This window comes from Garra rufa, chromosome 1 (assembly GCF_049309525.1).
Source record: "Garra rufa chromosome 1, GarRuf1.0, whole genome shotgun sequence".
Lineage (NCBI taxonomy): Eukaryota > Metazoa > Chordata > Actinopteri > Cypriniformes > Cyprinidae > Garra > Garra rufa.
The window spans coordinates 20,230,252-20,250,402 of record NC_133361.1 but is presented as its reverse complement, the minus strand read 5'-3'; the positions used below and the strand labels follow the sequence as shown (position 1 = coordinate 20,250,402).

At 36.0% G+C, this 20,151-nt stretch overlaps 3 protein-coding genes across 3 annotated transcripts in view; 1 reads left to right on the top strand and 2 right to left on the bottom strand.

The window, feature by feature from the left end:
- Positions 1–20,151, top strand: part of LOC141332094 (cytochrome P450 2K1-like) — a 393,810-nt gene that overhangs the window by 220,114 nt on the left and 153,545 nt on the right. The gene's annotated exons all lie outside the window — the stretch shown is intronic.
- LOC141342202 (erythroblast NAD(P)(+)--arginine ADP-ribosyltransferase-like) lies at positions 10,423–11,288 on the bottom strand. Its single transcript, XM_073846603.1, has 2 exons — positions 11,241–11,288; positions 10,423–11,169 (listed from the first exon to the last, which is right to left on the bottom strand). Exons 1-2 carry the CDS (start codon positions 11,286–11,288, stop codon positions 10,423–10,425), a joined length of 795 nt encoding a protein of 264 aa, XP_073702704.1.
- Positions 11,295–13,092, bottom strand: LOC141342190 (ecto-ADP-ribosyltransferase 5-like). Its single transcript, XM_073846594.1, has 4 exons — positions 13,042–13,092; positions 12,218–12,965; positions 12,063–12,140; positions 11,295–11,314 (listed from the first exon to the last, which is right to left on the bottom strand). The coding sequence occupies exons 1-4, from the start codon at positions 13,090–13,092 to the stop codon at positions 11,295–11,297; spliced, it is 897 nt and encodes a 298-aa protein (XP_073702695.1).

Here is a 20,151-nt window from a genome sequence, read left to right as displayed (position 1 = left end):
ATATCTTTACTTATTTGGAATTAATTTAAAAAAGACAACAAACTTAACGATGTGATTGCACTTGATTAACATACAAGCTGTAAGAACACACGCACATATAGAAATAATTGTATTTGACGTTATATATAAAGGCTGAATTACTTGGTAAAAGACCACGATGTTGTTTATATAGCAAACACGGACTTTTACCATGGTAACTTCAGCCTTAAATATGTTAACAAGGCAGGTACAGATCGCTAACCACATTAATCCTCAAATATTAGCGGTTTTTATCTTTTAAAACCAACACTATTACAACTACATATATATACTACGTATACATTATTTTATAAATAATGTCAAAAAATCATTTTTTGTCAACAAAATACCAAAAATTGCTGTTCTGTCCCTCTAACTCAATGTATTCCAATTGCCCGCTATGAACTTCCTGGAACTATTTGCGGGCTGCGTGTATCACGTGACGATTGAGCGTTTTGGACTTCCGTTGTCGCAACTCTCTCTCTAGAGGTGCGTTCCGATCGACAGGGTCCCTACGCAGTGTTCACTGCTCCCTACTCCCTTAGCACGGTATATCCGTTGAAGTGGACTTCGCTGACAATAATCGCTCATTTGGAATACCCTGGAACGTCATCAAAGCAAATCAACGGCAGGGTCACGCAGATTATGATTTAACATAAATAAATATTGTAATTTATTTTACTTTATAATTTAAATACATATAAAATACATATAAACGTATGTATCTAAAAAAATATATAGTCCAAATGTATATGTTTAGACCGTTAACAGATTAACAGATTTTTGTGGTCTTATCTCACGCACTTTTTTCCCCACACACAGCCTATATTTAACTATCCTGTGGTAACATTAAATAAAACAAGACAGAGCTTCACCTCGCCAGTTTTACTTTCATTCATAAAATACAATATGCAAATGTAACATGAATCGCCATAACCATTCATAAACACTCTAATTTGTACAACATTTATTGCAACCGCTTCATTTCAGAGCCTTAAAAAAAACTTAAACGGCTCTTCTCCATCATTACTTCGAACTGGTGACGCGGTGCGCAATGACAGTTGGGTAGTTTTCCCCGTCCACTTCCTGTGAAGTGATGTACCGATGTTCCCTTATTCCCTATGCCGTTCGCAGTGCCCTTCGAACTGAACATGTTCACTCCCTTCGGTTTGGAATCTCACTTAAGATGGCGGAATACCCTGTGAAGTCCACTTCGCAGTCCACTTACGGTCGAATGGAACGCACCTTAGCTGTGTCTCATTTGGAAGGCTGCGCCCTCCGGAGGTCGAATCCTCCGGAGGTTGCATCCTCTGTAGGATGTGTATACGAAGTGTCCTCAACTTAGAACAAAAACGAGACAGCCTCCGTAGGACGGGAGGAAAGAAAAAAAGGACAGTTGGAAAATGAAACAGGATTTATCACGTTACTATGCAAACAAATTTAGAGCATCGTTGCACTCTCACTCTACTTAAATGAAGGAAAATTATTTTTTAATTTGTAAAGTAATTTGAAAAAAAAAAAAAGTTTTTACTTGTTTTATTTTATTCATTGTTTCAAGAGCTGCAGCATATCTGTTAGAGAAAAAAAATAGGAGGATATTAAGAACAACCTTATCCGTTTTTACCTATTTAAATGATAAACACCACATCTTAGCTTGTGTGTACATCTGCCGGTGCCGGCATTTTTCAAATTAACGACAGTTGTTTACGGCGACGCAAAGAATTGTGGGTTATCTGTAGTAGCAAAGGATACATCTCATGCATCCTTCGAATTCCTGTGAAAGAAGGTCGCATTCGAAGGTCGCATTTGAAGTGTCCTACTTGCTTTTCTGAAATGAGACAGCCTCGATGACGTATGCAGCCTTCGAATGCGACCTCCGGAGGGCGCATCCTTCTAAATGAGACACAGCTGTATGGCTCTGGGCTGGCCTAATCACAGTGTTTCCCCTACCATTAGCTTAGGGGGCGGCCCGCCCCCCCAACGGCACCCCTGCCCCCCTTGACCGTCAAATTCATTTTATTTTCGATATAGCGCCTAATCACAATAAAAGTCATTTAAGGTCATTTTTCCTATAGAACAGGTCTATGCAGTGTTCTTTTATTACACAAACTAAATTGCCTTATGTTATTTATCTTATTTACACGAAGGCATGTCATTTCTTTCTCTACATTGTTGCGCGTTTACAATGTCTCCTCCACGAAAACACGGACTGGATCGCGGACTCCATTCATAAAAACGGAATTTACTATAGTGCGGAATGCCACGGAATTCGTTGATTTTTGGATTAATAAATAAAAAGTTGGTCTGTCACTTAATTCAAATCGCGATATGGACTAGTCTCTGTGAAAACTGAAATGCAGACCGTTATAATATGAATCCTGCATGTTCTGTTTGCCTCTGTATGTATGAATGGCGGATCAATGGCGTTTTTTTTCCCTACACGCATACTGAAGCACGTGTGACGCTCCCGCTAATTTTTGGTATTTGCATCTCACATGAACAGATAAACTCAATCTCCAAAGCTGCTGTGAGTGTCACTTTTACTGTTTCATTTGAGAAAACAAGCATCAGATCATACTGTACACACAGAAACTTCACAGCAACCTGTCAAAATAAAAGCACGGTTTAACATGAAACAGAACAATATTAGTCTATTACTTTTGTACAGTATAACGTAGGTGTTCATATATTCCTATTTAAATAATTTGCATAGTACAATATATATGATAAAAAAATAAATATTACAACAAGATTAACCACTTAATTGTAGAAAAAATTTAAACATTTAAACCTGAATATAATTTTTCTTCCATGTATTGATTTTAACAGTAAACCTCGGTTTGTTTGCCAAAAATTAAAAGGGTTTATTTTTCATTTGATTAAAAATAAACAAATGTTTATGCTTTCATTTGATTATCAGAAAAATGAAAACACACAAGAATTTCTATAAAAAAAAAAGCAAAAGAGTTTTGGACTTATTATTAATTTGGACTAATTTGGACTTCACTAAAATAAATGTTTTCGTTATTACACAAAGTAGGCTAAAGTACCGGGGGGGGGAAAAAGTAACGTTGGCTACTTACTTACTAAGTAAGTATAAAATATGTGTAACCATCTCTCTACATTGCTATATATTAAAGATACTTGTATGATACTTGTACTGCCACCTTTGATCACCACCAGGGAGTAAAGAGAGAGTGAGTACACTGGTCCATGGCACTTAGTTCTCGGTTTTTGGGAATGGAACAGTAGATATGCATATCTACAGGGACCGCAAGGATGGTGTACTTGTTGGTTGTGTCCGACCGATTGTGGTGGGCCGGTCTGAGCAAAAATGACAGGGCCCTTTTTTTGTCCCAGTCCAGCCCTGACTGCAAACTGTCCTGCCGTGTTATTTATAATTATAACATAAAATATTGTGAGTCTCAAGCACCATCGTTTCATCCTTCTTATATAAATCTGGTGTTTGCAAAAGACCACTGAAAAATAGGTCAATCCTAACATAACAGTGACTATTACATAATAGTCTTGGATAATTAATAGTCACGCCCCTAACATTTGCATAGCCTAATCATCAGACGTTTTGCAGGTAGGCTATTGTAAAAAAAAAAAAAAAAAAGCAAGGACAATAGCGAAAATGGCAGATCACAGGAATAAATGTTATGTTCCTGGTTGTGCAGGAGATGTTAAGTGCAGAGATGGGTTGGTGTCTGTACTGACCATATACCTTCTATGTAGATATCATAGAACAATATAAAATATTGTATAAATGCAATTTTAAATCTTAATTTTGAACACATTGGTTTGTAGCGCAAACAGTTTTACTGTACAGTTGTTATTCTCCTTGTTATTTCCCTACAGCGGATAATGAACTGGAAGTCTCAACGATAGGCCGTTTATTCCTATAGTAAGTTTTGTTTAATAAATGGGTAACACTTTACAATAACAGTACATGAATTATCATGTACTAATACCTGAATTAGTAATTTATTGACTATGAACTAATGAATAGTTAAGACATGCATTAATCAAGAACTAACGTAACTACGACATGAGTCATATGAATTACTGCATGAATGCAGTACTGCAGCACCACCTTAATTACATGTTAGTTCCTACATGTTAGTTAATGTATTAATTAACAATTTGTGGTAAATTAAATCAAACATGTTCTAGAAGAAAGATGGCACTGTGCAAAATTGTTCATAAAAAATTTGTCAAATGGAGCTGTCACAAACATCAGTGAATGATTCTTGCAAAATTTACATTTCAGCCAACTCATCCAACACACGATGATGCATTCATAATATAAAAACAATTGTCTCATCCTGTTTTGAGTGATTCTACTGCTGCAATCCTAAAATAAAGCATTCATTAAGCAGATGCAATTTTCTAATTTAAAATCAGTGTTAGAAGCTGGAGAAGCTGGTTATCGCTTTGGTTATGTTATGGATCGGTCATTATATCATCATAATGCAGTGAAATCAAATGTTTGTCTTGTGTTCTTGCTTTTTTTGGGCCACAATTGCCCCTTCAAAAAGTCAACTTTCCTCCTACCGTTCAGTTCCTTCTCCATCCAAATGCAGCAACAGGACCTCTGCTCTTCTACTTGTGAAATTGGTAGCTTTTTTAAGATGTCAGGGTTAGGTTAGGGCTAGTCATTAAGTTGTGACATAATGATACATTAACAAGTCATGAATTCATGTTACTTTATAAGTAAATAATACTTATGTGCCCCCCCCCCCCCAAGTAAAGTCAAGACATAATGATACATTAACAAGTCATGAATTCATATAACTTAATGCTAAGTAAGTTAGCAATATTGTGCCTTATTTTGCACCAGTATATCCAAAACGATTATTATTTTCCATAACTCATTATTAACTACTTATAAAGTAACATGAATTCATGACATGTAATGTATCATTATGTCATGACTTTACTTGGGGGGGGGGGGGGCACATAATTGTTAACTCGACATTAATTACTTATTAACTAACCTGTAGGAACTAACATGTAATTAAGGTTGTGCTGCAGTACTGCATTCATGCAGTAATACATATGACTCATGTCGTAGTTACATTAGTTTTTGAGGGTCAGAAATCTGTCTGATTAGCAAGTGATCAAATACTTATTTGACACAGTAATTCACAAATAAATTGTAAAAAAAAAATCATACAATGTGATTTCCGGATTTTTATTTTTAGATTCTGTCTCTCACAGTGGAAATGCACCTATGCTGAAAATTGTAGACCCCTCCATGATTTCTAAGTAAGAGAACTTGCAAAATTACAGGGTGATCAAATACTTATTGACCTCACTGTATATAAATGTATATTTAATTATTATTATTTATTAATTTCTTTATTTTTTTTCTTTTCTTTGTTTCTTTTTTATTTATTTAATTTATTTTCACAAATGTGCAATAAACACACATTGTTGTGCTCTTGTGCATTGCATTTCTTCCCTGTTTGTATTTGTGTCTAGTGTACATTTATTGGTAACACTTTACAATAACAGTACATGAATTATCATGCATTAATACCTGAATTAGTAATTTCTTGACTATGAACTAACGATTAGTTATAACATGCATTAATCAGGAACTAATAAAGAACCTGTTATTTTGCTTTTAAATAGTTGCGCTACACTCTGCTCATGATTCTAAATTAATAGCACCTGTTTGAGGTCATAAAGACACCTGTGCACCCCACAATCAGCAAAAGTCTAAGTAGCAACATGGGCAAAACCAAAGAGCCGTCAAAACACACAAGAGTCAAAATTGTAGACCTTCACAAAGCTGGAAAGGGCTACGGGACAATTGCCAAGCAGCTTGGTGAAAAAAGAACAACTGGAGCAATTGTCAGAAAATGGAAGAGGCTAATGATGACTGTCAATGTCCCTCGGACTGGGGCCCCACGGAAGATCTCTCCTCGTGTGGTCAGTGTTGCCAACTTTTTTCAATGGAAAGTAGCTAAACCCCGCTTGAAAAGTCGCCAAATGTCGCTAAATGACGTCATTCGCTCATTAGCATATTCATGACGTCAGTACGTAGTGTTGTCTTGCATCTCTGTGCTCACATACTGTTGATTAATGCAGCCAACTTCAATGAAAGTGTTTTCATTTATGTATTTCATAGATATATTGATATATTTTACGATTTCTTTTGTCAAGCAACGGGGTAAATATGAAACAGTGACTGAAACGCGGCCCATTAGGACATAACCAGCTCTCGAAGATATATCTACACTAAAATCGTGATTCATAATCATGACATTGTCTAATGAAATCAAATACACCTACGAATAAGACAATGGCTGTGCTGTGATTTCGGCTATACCAGCGTTGAAAAATAGAATTAGAAGCATCAGAATATCTTTTTTTATCTGAAAGTGCTGCTTCCCTGCCGCTCACTGAACAGAGCAGACGCAGATAGAGAGAGAGGGAGAGCGTCTGCGGGCGCTCGGAAAGCACGACTTCACACTTGCGCGGCAGAACCAGAGAGTCTCATAAACTAAATAAGGTTTGTCCAAGAAGTCGCTAGATTTGTCGCTATGGGCTTTTTTGAAAAAAAGTCGATAAGGGGGTCTGAAAAGTCGCCAATTTGGCAACACTGCGTGGGGTATCAATGATGCTAAGAATGGTGACGAATCAGCCCAGAACTACACGGGAGGAGCTGGTCAATGCCGTGAAGAGAGCTGGGACCGCCGTTTCCAAGGCTACTATCAGTAATACACTAAGACATCGTGTTTTAAAATCTTGCATCGCACGGAAGGTTTCCCTGCTTAAGTCAGCCCATGTCCAGGGACCATCTGGATGATCCAGAGGAGTCATAGGAGAAAGTCCTGTGGTCAGATGAGACCAAAGTAGAACTTTTTGGTCTTAACTCCATTCGCAGTGTTTGGAAGAAGAAGAATGATGAGTATCATCCCAATAACACCATATCTACAGTGAAGCATGGGGCTGGAAGCATCATGCTCTGGGGGTGTTTTTCTGCACAGGGGACAGGACGACTGCACTGTATTAAGGAGAGGATGAACGGGGCCATGTATTGTGAAATATTGGGCAAAAACCTCCTTCCCTCAGTCAGAGCATTAAAAATGGGTCATGGCTGGGTCTTCCAACATGACAATGACCCAAAGCACACAGCCAGGAAAACCAAGGAGTGGCTCCGTAAAAAGCATATCAAGATTCTGGAGTGGCCTAGCCAGTCTCCAGACCTAAACCCAATAGAAAATCTTTGGAGGGAGCTGAAACTCTGTGTTGCTCAGCGACAGCCCCGAAACCTGACAGATCTAGAGAAGATCTGTACGGAGGAGTGGGCCAAAATCCCTCCTCCAGTGTGTGCAAACCTGGTGAAGAACTACAGGAACCGTTTGACCTCTGTATTGTTAACAAAGGGTTCTGTACCAAATATTAATTTTTTTTGACTCAAGTGATCAAATGCTTATTTGACACAGTAATTCACAAATATATTGGTAAAAAATCATACAATGTGATTTCCGGATTTTAATTTTTAGATTATGTTTCTCTCAGTGGAAATGCACTTATGCTGAAAATTGTAGACCCCTCCATGATTTCTAAGTAAGAGAACTTGCAAAATCACAGGGTGATCGAATACTTATTGGCCCTTACTGTATATGATCAGCAAAATAAGATAATATAAAACAGACTTATAAACACATGCCAGTTGATCACGTGATTCTTGTCAGTCATTTCAACTGTTTTGTCCTATTAGACGAGCTAAATATTTTAGATCTAGATAATAAAGATCATCAGCTGTGGATATAATACATTTTTGAGTACACAGTAGTGTTAATTTCGTCACCTATTTTTAATTTAGTCTTAGTCTTGTGCCAAATGCCCTTTTAGTTTTAGTCATATTTAGTCATTCACATATCTTTTTTTTGTTAGTCAAGTTTCAGTCGACTAAAAGTCTCGTCATTTTAGTCTAGTTTTAGTCAAAAGAAAACTCAAGGTATCTTAGTCAAGTTTTAGTCGACTAAAAGTCTTTTAATTTTAGTCTAGTTTTAGTCAAAAAAGAACTCAATATATTTTAGTCTAGGTTTAGTCAAAAAATTGTAGTCTTTTTTTAAAATAACACATTATTACTGAGATTATTACTGATACACATTTCAGTAAAAAAAAGTGTTTCACATATCTCAAACATTGGTTAAATGTCATAATTACCTGACAAAATACACTTGTTGAATGATTTTTGTTGAATGCAAATGTTAAACGTGTCTGGTTTTCAATTTCTGATTTAGGAGACACATTCACAAATGATTAACCCTTTCAGTGGTGAGTTTAAAATATTCTAGCGGACCCCTGAGAGTGAGTTTTTTTTAAGCGACCGTTATTTTAGAACGTTCGTCCTTATTGTTTCCATGGCGACGCATCAAGCTTGTCACGTGACACAACACAGACACAATAACACTGTATGACAGATAGATCGCTTTTATTTCGTTTTTCCTTTTTTATCCAGAATACTCACACACTTGCTTACCATGCCATGAACTATCTAATATTCCGATTCACAAATATGTGTGAATTAGTATGTTTCGTCGTTTAAAACCCTATATAAATGATCTGGATCGTAATCTGTACGATCCAGATTAGCGCGGCCATGTTTGTTCGAGCTGCCGTTCAGACTCAGAGAGTCCTGTCAGCCGTATTTACAGCACATATACATTCATCCGTTTCTCCCGAAATACATGCAAGTAAGTGGCTGGTGAACTAGAAGAGGAATAGAGTGAACTTTTTAGTTACTATGCCTATGTGTATGTGATATGAATAAAACACATCGGCAAATTATATTTGAATAGATTGTTATTTGCTGCTTCCATAGACCGATGTGTGTATTTTACAAACTCTAAATGTCTCCTTTTACTAGTAGTTATGTGTATTTAAATGTCTGAAACCTAAAATAAGCGTTATGTGGTTAAAAACACTGCATAGTTGTGATTATATGACAAGAGCAGAGCTCGTCCGTCTCTGGCTCAGCGCCAGCCAGCGCGCCAAAGCGCAGTTTGAATATTTTAAAGCCGTAACAGCTGATGAAAAAGCAGAGACGATTGTAGACGAAAATGAAGAGAGATTTTATCTTAGTTTTTATTTTATGCAAAACATTTTCGTCAACAATAATGCATGTTAATTTAGTCTTAGTCAGCGTTTTTGGACAGTGGTGCAGTCTTGTCATCGTCTCGTCTTAGTCATGAAAAAAAAGGTCGTTGACGAACATATTTCGTCTCGTCTCGTCTGACGAAATTAACACTAGTACACAGTATGCAACTTTCACCAGAGCATGAAGTTTCATTGGCCTATAATATGCTTAGTCAAACAACCAATAGTACTGCCTAAAGCTACGTAATTTTTTCACATACATGCACACACACACACACACACACACACACACACACACTGCAAACACACCCCTGATTCAGTGGGCAGCCATTTTTGCTGTTGGGGGTTTGATGCCTTGCTCAAGGGTATCACCTCAGTCGTGGTATTGAAGGTGGAAAAGAGCGCTGTTCATTCACTCCCCTCACCTACAATCCCTGCCGGACTCCGAGACTCAAACCCACCTTTGGTTACATGTCCGACTGTCTAACAGCTGGACAAAACAACACTTGAAAAATGATTAATATTGCTGTGGACATTGTGTAAATAAATTCAAGATAAATGTGTTGGAAGTTCAGATATTATTGTTAAAGAAACATTAGATCCAGTCCTGGACGCCAGATCCCGTGTCCATAGGGATGTAAACATTTTTTTTTATTATAATTTTTTTTTTTTATAAATGATTTGTATAAAATTGAGTGTTCTGTTTTTTTTTTTATCTCTGTTGCTCTTGCTCCTCCTACTGTCTGCTTGACAGGCTCATAAGTGCCACCTGACTCATTAGGTGGAGTACAAAGGAAATTATCCTGCTTCACTACATCGTCCTGTGACAATAAAAAGCTTGAAATTGAGACATTCGCTTATCTCTTACTTGTTAACACAAATTACCCTTGAGACCACACAATCATAAGACCATGGAAAATAACATAAAATATAATAATATAATATAAATGACTAATCATTAAATGAATCAATTAAACGAGTATATAAATAGTTTAAAATGTTTATTAAAATCATTATATGATTACATGGGAGAACAAAATAATTAAGTTATAAATTATTATAAATTAATGAATAAAGAGGAAAAGAAAGTAAAACAACACAAATGTATAGTTACTCTCTTGAAGCAACAAACACAAAGGTTGCTACAAAGACTTCTTAAAAACTTAAAGTGTTGTAAAATAGATGATCACAGTACAAAAAGTTTGATTTTATAGCTACAGATTGTTTATCATTCATAATGAATTTAGCAATCAAATGTTATAAATAAAAGATTAAAAAGATTTAAAGTTTTTCTCTTTCTTGCACTGCTTTTGTATTAACACCACAGTTCAGGTAACTTATTTTTCTATAGGTTTTCAAAGTGAACACAGTGTCACACCAGAGATATTTGTCATCTCTTCTCGTCTTGACAGCAGTGACTTTAAACTGCTCATAAGGAGGAATTAGAACCTCTCTCTGGTCAGGATACTTAGAGTATTTAATCACTTCAGCACCTTCACAAGTTTCAATTGCAAAACAAGATTTAAATCCAAAATCACTTGCTACTTTTTGATCAAGAGTCGATGATGTAAATGAGCCAAAACGAACCTCTTTCTTCAGAACGTTCTTATCAAATTCAACTGAAGTACCACGATATGTATTATAGCATCTGTTTTGTGTTTTCTTCAGAATCTGTATTGCTTCTGTTAAAAGAAAGTGAAGTGAATACCATTTGAATGTACCCTCTTTGTATTTTTGTTTCTCTCTACGAACAGCATTATTCAAATCACGATATACGTTAGAATTATTGTTAGTGTACACATAAAGGGCAATTGAATGAATCTGTTTCAAGTTATCCTCTGGTTTCTTGGCTTTGTTTACACCATCTAGCCAAGTATCATTAAATTCAGATGAGTTGTTCATTTCCTTCTTCAGGTATTCTGTCTCCACCAGGTTTCCAATTTTCTCTCTACAACCGTCATATTGATCATCAACTGAATTCAGTGCCATATCAAGTAAAAGTATCTTTTCGGCAGCAGCTTTGTGATCCTGGAGCAACAGGAATCATAACAATCAATCATCAGTATTCATGTCTGTAATATTCAAGAACACAAGCTTACCTGTCCTACAGCAGCTAAAAGGAGAAGAGCTTCAATGATCAGCAGCATCTTGGTTTAGTAAAATCCCTCAGACACTGAAAGACACAACACAAACACAACAGTTCTTCACTAATACAAAATATATCACTCCTGTATAGGAATATATATAAAATCACATCCTCTCACATTATAAAGTGTTAAATTTGTGTAACATGTATTTTTTGACATACAGCAGAGTGATTTAAAATAATCAATGAGCATGATTTGAAGTTCCTACACCACCTGGCTTAATGTTTGGATGACAGTTAAATGATGGAATTTTATCACACAGAACCAGTTCCTGTTTGGCTTGTTCGCAGTTTCCTGAAACACTGGGTGCTCATTCAAACTGTTTTCTATAAAACAAAGATGAGATGATAAATTTCCAGTTAGATCCTGTCATATAGATGACTTGCAACAATTTGTTGCAACTGACACAAGCAGCCAAAGCACTTCCTAGATATAAGATGTTTCCAGTATTTGACCTTCCTTCTCTTTCTTGTGTTTGTGTTTTTTAATATAAATTCAAGATGTACTGTAAGTGTCTGACAGTGTGTCACTTGTGTGCTAATTGTTAAATGAGTTTATTTTTCATTTTTGAAGTTAATAAATGATGTGCATTGACGTAATTAATTTGTTTATATTATGTGTTTTTTATTAGAGCAGGTCACATGGTAAACTGTGATATATGGTCATGTTACAGCGTAGAGTATCTGGTTACAGGGCTTTTTGACACAAAGTAAGTATACAATATAAGTTTATAAAACAGACCATATAATTGTACATGGAAATGTAATGAAACACCATAAGTGGATTCACTCAAATCAAGAAAACATAAAAAGTACAAAGCCAAAACAATTTCAAGTTCACAATAAGAAACATCTACAGTACAAGTTTACTCTTCAGTAATTGAACACAAAATATTGCTAAAGTTAGTACAGCATTAAAGCCAGCAACACGGTTTCCACTGTTAAACACGGTTACCACTGTTCCACAGTTCAGGTCACTTTTCTTTCTAGTGCTGTTCAACACAAACACAGTCTCACACCAGAGATCATTCTGATCCTGCTTTTTCTTGACAGCAGTGATTTTAAAAGTCTCATATGGAGGAATCAGCACCTCTTTTTGATAAGGATACTTAGAATATTTTGTCACATCAGCACCTTCACAAGTGTAGATTTCAAAACAAGTTTTTGATCCAAAACTTTCAGCTACTATACGATTAAAAGAGGAGGATGCAAATGAACCAAAACGAACTTCTTGGTTTAAAACACTGCTTTCCTTATACTGAAATTGTGTTCCACGATAAGTCAAACAGCATCTATCTTGTGTTTTTTTCAAAATCTGTATAGCAGTAGTTAAGAGAAAGTGAAGTGAATACCACATAAATTTGTTCTCTGTGTAGTTTTGTTTACCCTTATAAACAGCATTATTGAAATTGGAATATATTCTAGAATCATTGACAGTGTACACAAAAATGGCAATTGAATGACTCTCTGTCAAGTTATTTTCTGGTGATGTGGATTTTTTTTTTCCTTCTTGCCAGGCTTCATTAAATACAGATGAGTTATTTTTTTCTGATTCTAATTTTTCAGTTTTAATTATGTTCGTCATATTCTCTGTACAGCCAATATATTGGTCATCAACAGAATTCAGAGCCATATCCAATGAATATATCTGTCCCGGAACAGCAGCATCTCTGTGATCCTGCAGCAACAGGAATCCTAATAATCAGTCATCAGTATTCACATTTGTAATAATCATACTAGAACACCAAGTTTACCTGTCCTAGAGCAGCTGAAATGAGAAGAAGAGCTTCAATGATCAGCAGCATCTTGATTCAGTCAAATCTATCTCTGAAAGACATTAAAAAATACAACACTAAAACAAAATCTATAACTATAATAGAAATATGTAAAATTGCACAGTAAATTTTACATAATACAGTATTAAAGTTACTGTTATATCTCACAAACTTACTTCAGAATAGTATCTCTTTTTTCAGAGTCAGCATATGCTTTTCATTGTTCAGAAGCGAAAAATAAAACGATTAGAAAAGGCGGTCGCTTACAATATTCAAATGAAGACATGAGGAAGTTTGCTTCTGTATCAACAATAATCTCTGTGTATTCTGGGTGTGTGTGATAACAAGGGTGTATCCATCATTTCAGAAGTAAGGCGGACAGAATGTCAAGTGGAATACCAATTTGTTCTATTCTATTCTATTCTATTCTATTCTATTCTATTCTATTCTATTCTATTCTATTCTCTAGTCAATCGTTTAGGAGAGAAATAAAGTAACTCAAACCACAAAAGAGACAAAGAGACTATGCAACTGAAATGAACTGAAAAACATTTCATTGTAAGGAGACCTTATATTAGTTTGTTAAAAAACAACAAAATATCAACACCATTTAAGCTAACCCCATATCTGTGAAAAGCATGAGATAAAAGGTTCAAAGAAAGAATCAACAATTTTAACAACACATACAAATTAGAACTTTGCAAAAAAAACATATCTTTGATCATTCTAAATATATACCCAAATTCAAACCTAATACAATAAAGTTAATATGTAAATAAAATATGCACATATGCCATAAAAATTTTAATGTTAATGTTAATGCTTGTTATTACTTTAGTCTGGAGAGGTTTTCAAACACTTGATGACTACAGAACACAGAGGCTAGTAAATGTCTTACTTTCAGCATATCTGACCTTGAACCCAATTAACTGCAGAGAGAGGGTTCATCGACTCCTTCCTAATTCACACAAAAAAGCTTTACAGTAATTTATGGTTTTCTTTTAACCATTTTGTTAATTATAAGCTGAATCTTTTACAATAAGAGATTGGGGTATGGGTCGTAACACGATTATGGGTTACCAAACTAGGCAAATTTCATGACTTTCACTTTTTACTTTCACTTATAGCTTCCCAAGAAGCACAGACATCTATCATTTCTGACAACCACATTTACTTACAGGTGTCTCAAAATGTCCCGATCTTATACAGCAATTTACAGTAGCCTCTTGAATACTGTGTGTTTGAACGTGCAACAGAAGTCAAGCCCGTATTGATTGCCAGTAAACATAGCAACAGTGACCAAAGTAATATCAAAGATGGCAACGTCTTTAAAACCTAAAGTCTTATCACTTTCTGACAAAGTCTATTCGAGCGGTTACTTCATACATCAAATCTTCATTAACTGACAGCACATTCACTAGCCACACCTAGAAACTACCCTAGAACATGCTATAAATGTACTAAAACATTCTAGCAAAATGTTAATCATGCTAACAATGTGCTAAAACATGCTAGCAGCATGTTAATCATGCTAACAAGAGACAGCCTTACGAAAAACAAGCGGAAATTGAACATTAGATATCTTAATTTGCAGGGGTCTGGGGACTATGTTTGTGTAATTGATTTTGAGTAATTGTACTTTGCTTTGTTTATGTTCTATAATGTCCAGTGACCGTGATGAGGATGGGATCAAGGGTGTGGCGATTGGACTCCTAGTGGTTGTGGAAAATATGATGGAACCTCTCCCATTCTTCCACAATGACAGTGCCCTGGTGATTGAGGAAGAATTGGCAATGCGTCACCTTAGTGATGTACCTAATGCTTTTCTGAACCTGATGGGCCTGGTGTTCGCATTAAACCTCGACTACCCAAAAGATTCACTTATGAATGCAGCGCCTGTTTATTGAAGTCAGATCAGACTTCTACACCCCAAGAATTCAATCCTTGAAGAGCAAGTTACTGCGATAAGACATAAAACAAACTAAATATCTTTTTCCTTCTTGTACTGGTCTGTTTTTTTTTTTTTTTTTTTCCTAATCATTGTACTGGTTTGAAGTTTAAAGGAGAAGTTATCTTCCAAAACTAAAATTTGCAGAAATTTTACTCAGCCTCTTGTCATCCAACTTGTTCATGTCTTTCTTTCTTCAGTCACTAAGAAATTATGTTCCTTGATAAAAATATTTCAGAAATTATCCCCATATAATAGATGTCAATAGTGCCCCCAAGTTTGAACTTTCAAAATGCAGCTTCAAATGACTCCAAATGATCCCAGCCAATGAAGAAGGATCTTATCTAGTAAACCAATTGATCATTTTCTAAACAAATTAACAATTTATATTCTTTTTAACCTCAAAAGCTTGTTCAATTTAAGTTTATTTGTTTAGCGCTTTTCACAATACACATCTTTGCAAAGCAGTTGTATAGAAAATAAAATATTTCTACTATATATTTAGTAGATATAGATATAGAGTACAATATGTAAGTCTGCATGAATTGTAAATAGAGTTAGGGTATGTTTTTTTTTTTTTTTTTTTGTAAAGGGCTTTTTAATGTACACTTTGTAAAGGTTCATTACTTCTGCAGCGATTTAGGCGATTTTGAGGAAGGGGAAGAAAATTGGATAGCAGCTTTTCTACATACCCTAACTGTACAGACCATATTTTAGACTTGGACAAGAAAATATATAAATTGTCAGTTTGTTTTGAAAATGACCGATCGTATGCTAAAGAAGATCTGCATTTAGAGCTGCATTTAAACTGCTTTTTGGAAGTTCAAAACTGGGGCACCATTGAAATCCATTAAATGGAGACAATTCCTGAAATGTTTTCCTATCGACTGAAGAAAGAAAGACACAAACATCTTGGATGAGAAGAGAGTAATCTGTAATTATTTGTTTTGAAAATGAACTTCTCCCATTAAGAGCGTTGTTGTTTTAGATCTCATTATTTGAGTGGAACGTTGATATTCTTTTTTTTTTTTCAATGACTGTTTTTGTTGTTGTTTGTTCTGCTTCCTCTTTCCTTGTCATGTTTCTGCAATTGGTAATTGACCATTTTTTAATAGTTTAATGTGAAGATTTTTTAACACTGCTTATTGTGAATTCTTCATGTACACTTGTTTCTGCAATGAAAATATCTGATAATGACAAGGAGAGTTATTTGTACTATTTTGGCACTAAAATGTGGTGGATAGAGGGCATACGGTTTGTGCATAGAGAAGTTTACACTTGTTTGTGTGAGCTGTGTATATGTGAAGATTTTTGAATGCTATGTATGTTAAAAAAATGCTGAGAGTTTCAATTTCGCTGTTGTGTTGATTTCATAAAAAATGTGATTCCAGATAGATATCAAAAACTACTTGTCAAAGCAATGAAGTCCAGTGAACTCAAAGAGTTAAGTTATGATATTGAGGAAAAATAAAAATGTTATGTCAGTTAGACTTGGTTCATGGTTGAGAAAACATAAAAAAAAAATAAGTTGATATACATATATAATCCAAACTGTGCATACTTCAGTCACGCAGTGGGAACAGTTAAAAGTCATGGAGTGTTATGCAAAACTACACACACAAAAAATAAATAAATAAATAGATAAATGTTAAAGTACAAAAAGCATTTTAATTAAGGCAACAACAAAATATTTTACATTGTACAAATAGAATTATAAGCTCATTTACCAGTTATGAGGGTGCTGCTGCACCCTGGCTGCTGGTCTGAGGAAGAGCTGCCCCCAGGGATGCCCTCAACAATGGGTCTAGTGGCATTCAACCCTAGGGCCAGCTCCTCTGCCGGGGTGTGATGGGGTGCAGGACCACCGCCTATCTTTATTTGCTCTGCCCTTTTCTTGGTTGCTGTTATAAACAAATAAACTAATTTTTTTTCAGATTCTCTTTTCAAGAGACTAAAAGCAATATAAGTGATAAATATTACCATTCTGTAGAATAGTCTTATATTTCACTTTTACTTGTTCCTACATTCTAGTGGGTCCTGTTGTGACTCTAATGTGAGTCTCTTCCCTGTAATATAGTATAATTCCCTTTAAAATAATATAATATAATATCCCTTTGAAATAATCTGTTTGTTTGTTTATAACAGCAACCAAAAAAAGGTAAGAGCAAATATAATATAATATGATATAATATGATATAATATAATATAATATAATATAATATAATATAATATAATATAATATAATATAATATAATATAATATAATATAACTTACGAGTTTAATTTGTCTCCTTCGACATGTTCACCGACCAATCAAAGAGTTGCCGATCAATGTATCTACTATCGATACGTAGCCCCTTTTAAGCCACCCAGTGATCTCAGATTACTTCATCCAGCTATACTAAACATCAACAACAGGTGCGTTCGGAGAACCGGAATAGCGAGCTCATAGTTAGCGCGATGATTTGATCTTGGATGTGGATCTCTGGTGTGAGACTGTGTTTGTGTTGAACAGCACTGGAATAAGAAGTGACCTGAAATGTGCTTTACGTAACTGTGGAAACCAGGTAGCTGTCTTTAATGTTTTACTAATTTTAACATTATTCGGTAACACTTTATAATGGGCCATTGTTAACAAGTAAGTATGCAGGAAGTAATAGGTAGTTCTACATTAACACTTAACTTAATACTATTAACTAATAGAAAATCAAGATTAACTAAGCAGTAGGTAATTGCTAATTTTGGACAAAGGTAGTCCCTTATTAGGTATTTGATAATTACAAAAGAAAAAAAAGTTGTCATTGAGAACTACTTGTGAACTGTGACAAATTCATAAAGAATAACTAATTAATTATCACAACAGTAACATTTATAAAATCAACAATTAGGTTCTTTGTGCAAACTAATTTATGAAAACCACCACCATCACCGGTTGAAGTACTGGTTGAAATTGTGACTCTGACCAAAACATGAATGGATGTGTTCTCTGTTCATTTCAAACAAACATATAATTTATTTAATTAGGATGTAATGCCATCAATGATTGGATTCTCATGATTGGATTATTTTCACTATTGTGAGCTGCATTTAGCTCAATGTTGTTGTTTTTTTTTTTTAAGTATTCTGGGGCAGGCTTCTCTTTAGTGTGATAGTAAATATGTTATTTTGCTTCCGTAATGAAGACATTAACTGCATTTATTTTGTTAAGCACAAACACAACATTTTCCACATTACAATGTCTGTTAGAATATCAGTATAGTGCTTCAAAGAAATGCATGGCTGTACAGTATGTCATATAAAATATGATAAAAACTGTTTATTGTAAATTACTTGCAAAATCCATCTTAACCCCTCAATAATAACTCAAGTGTTACCTTGTCAGTCCCCATGAACTACTACTGTGATCTGGCCCATTATTTTAAAGTGAAAAACATCTTAACCCCTCAATAATAACTCAAGTGTTACCTTGTCAGTCCCCATGAACTACTACTGTGATCTGGCCCATTATTTTAAAGTGAAAAACATCTTAACCCCTCAATAATAACTCAAGTGTTACCTTGTAAGTTCGCATGAACTACTAGTGTGATCTGGCCCATTATTTTAAAGTGAAAAACATCTAAACCCCTCACCAACATGTTTATATGCAACGTGATCTCATGATAATTCGTATGTACCCAGCCAGCAATGACATGTGGGGCCCAGCTGGGTTTACTAGGGGTTCCATGGGAACTGTGTGGGCATGGGCTTTGGCTGGGTGAAATCAGCGGGTCCCATGTAGGTTTTGTAGTATGAGTCCCACATAGGAAGCCCATATGAGCTGATTACATGGGTCACATAAAGGACAGGCATGGGCCAAGTGGGCATGGGTTTGATCTGGGAACACATATATGGGTCTCGCATGACATATTTATGGGCCAAGTGGGCATGGGTTTGATCTGGAAATGCATATATGGGTCCTGCATGGCATATTTGTGAGCCAAGTGGGCATGGGTTTGATCTAAGAATGCATATATGGGTCCTGCATGGCATATTTATGGGCCAAGTGGGCATGGGTTTGAACTGGGAATGCATATATGGGTCCTGCATGGCATATTTATGGGCCAAGTGGGCATGGGTTTGATCCGGGAATGCATATATGGGTCCTGCATGGCATATTTATTGGCCAAGTGGGCATGGGTTTGAACTGGGAATGCATATGGGTCCTGCATGGCATATTTATGGGCCAAGTGGGCATGGGTTTGAACTGGGAATGCACATATGGGTCCTGCATAGAATTTTTATAGGCCAAGTGAGCATGGGTTTGATCTGGGAACGCATATATGGGTCTTAAATGGCATATTTATGGGCCAAGTGGGCATGGGTTTGATCTTGGAATGCATATATGGGTCTTGAATGGAATATTTATGAGCCAAGTGGGCATGGGTTTGATCTGGGAAAGCATATATGGGTCTTGAATGGCATATTTATGGGCCAAGTGGGCATAGGTTTGATCTGGGAATGCATATATGGGTCTTGAATGGCATATTTATGGGCCAAGTGGGCATAGGTTTGATCTGGGAACGCATATATGGGTCTTGAATGGCATATTTATGGGCCAAGTGGGCATGGGTTTGATCCAGGAATGCATATATGGGTCCTGCATGGCATATTTATGGGCCAAGTGGGCATGGGTTTGAACTGGGAATGCATATATGGGTCCTGCATGGCATATTTATGGGCCAAGTGGGCATGGGTTTGATCCGGGAATGCATATATGGGTCCTGCATGGCATATTTATGGGCCAAGTGGGCATGGGTTTGATCTGGGAACACATATATGGGTCTTGAATGGCATATTTATGGGTCAAGTGGGCATGGGTTTGATCTGGGAACACATATATGGGTCTTGATGCCTGTCCCTTATGTGACCCATGTAATCAGCTCATATGGGCTTCCTATGTGGGACTCATACTACAAAACCTACATGGGACCCGCTGATTTCACCCAGCCAAAGCCCATACGCCTTATTCAGTCCGCTGCCATTTTGAATCGAAAACGAGGCTGTGAGGGATAGCAGTCCAGCTGCGCCCACTGTGGCGTATTGTTGCGTACTGGGATGTAGATCGTATAACCGTAAAATAATAGGTCATTTCACATTTTTCCA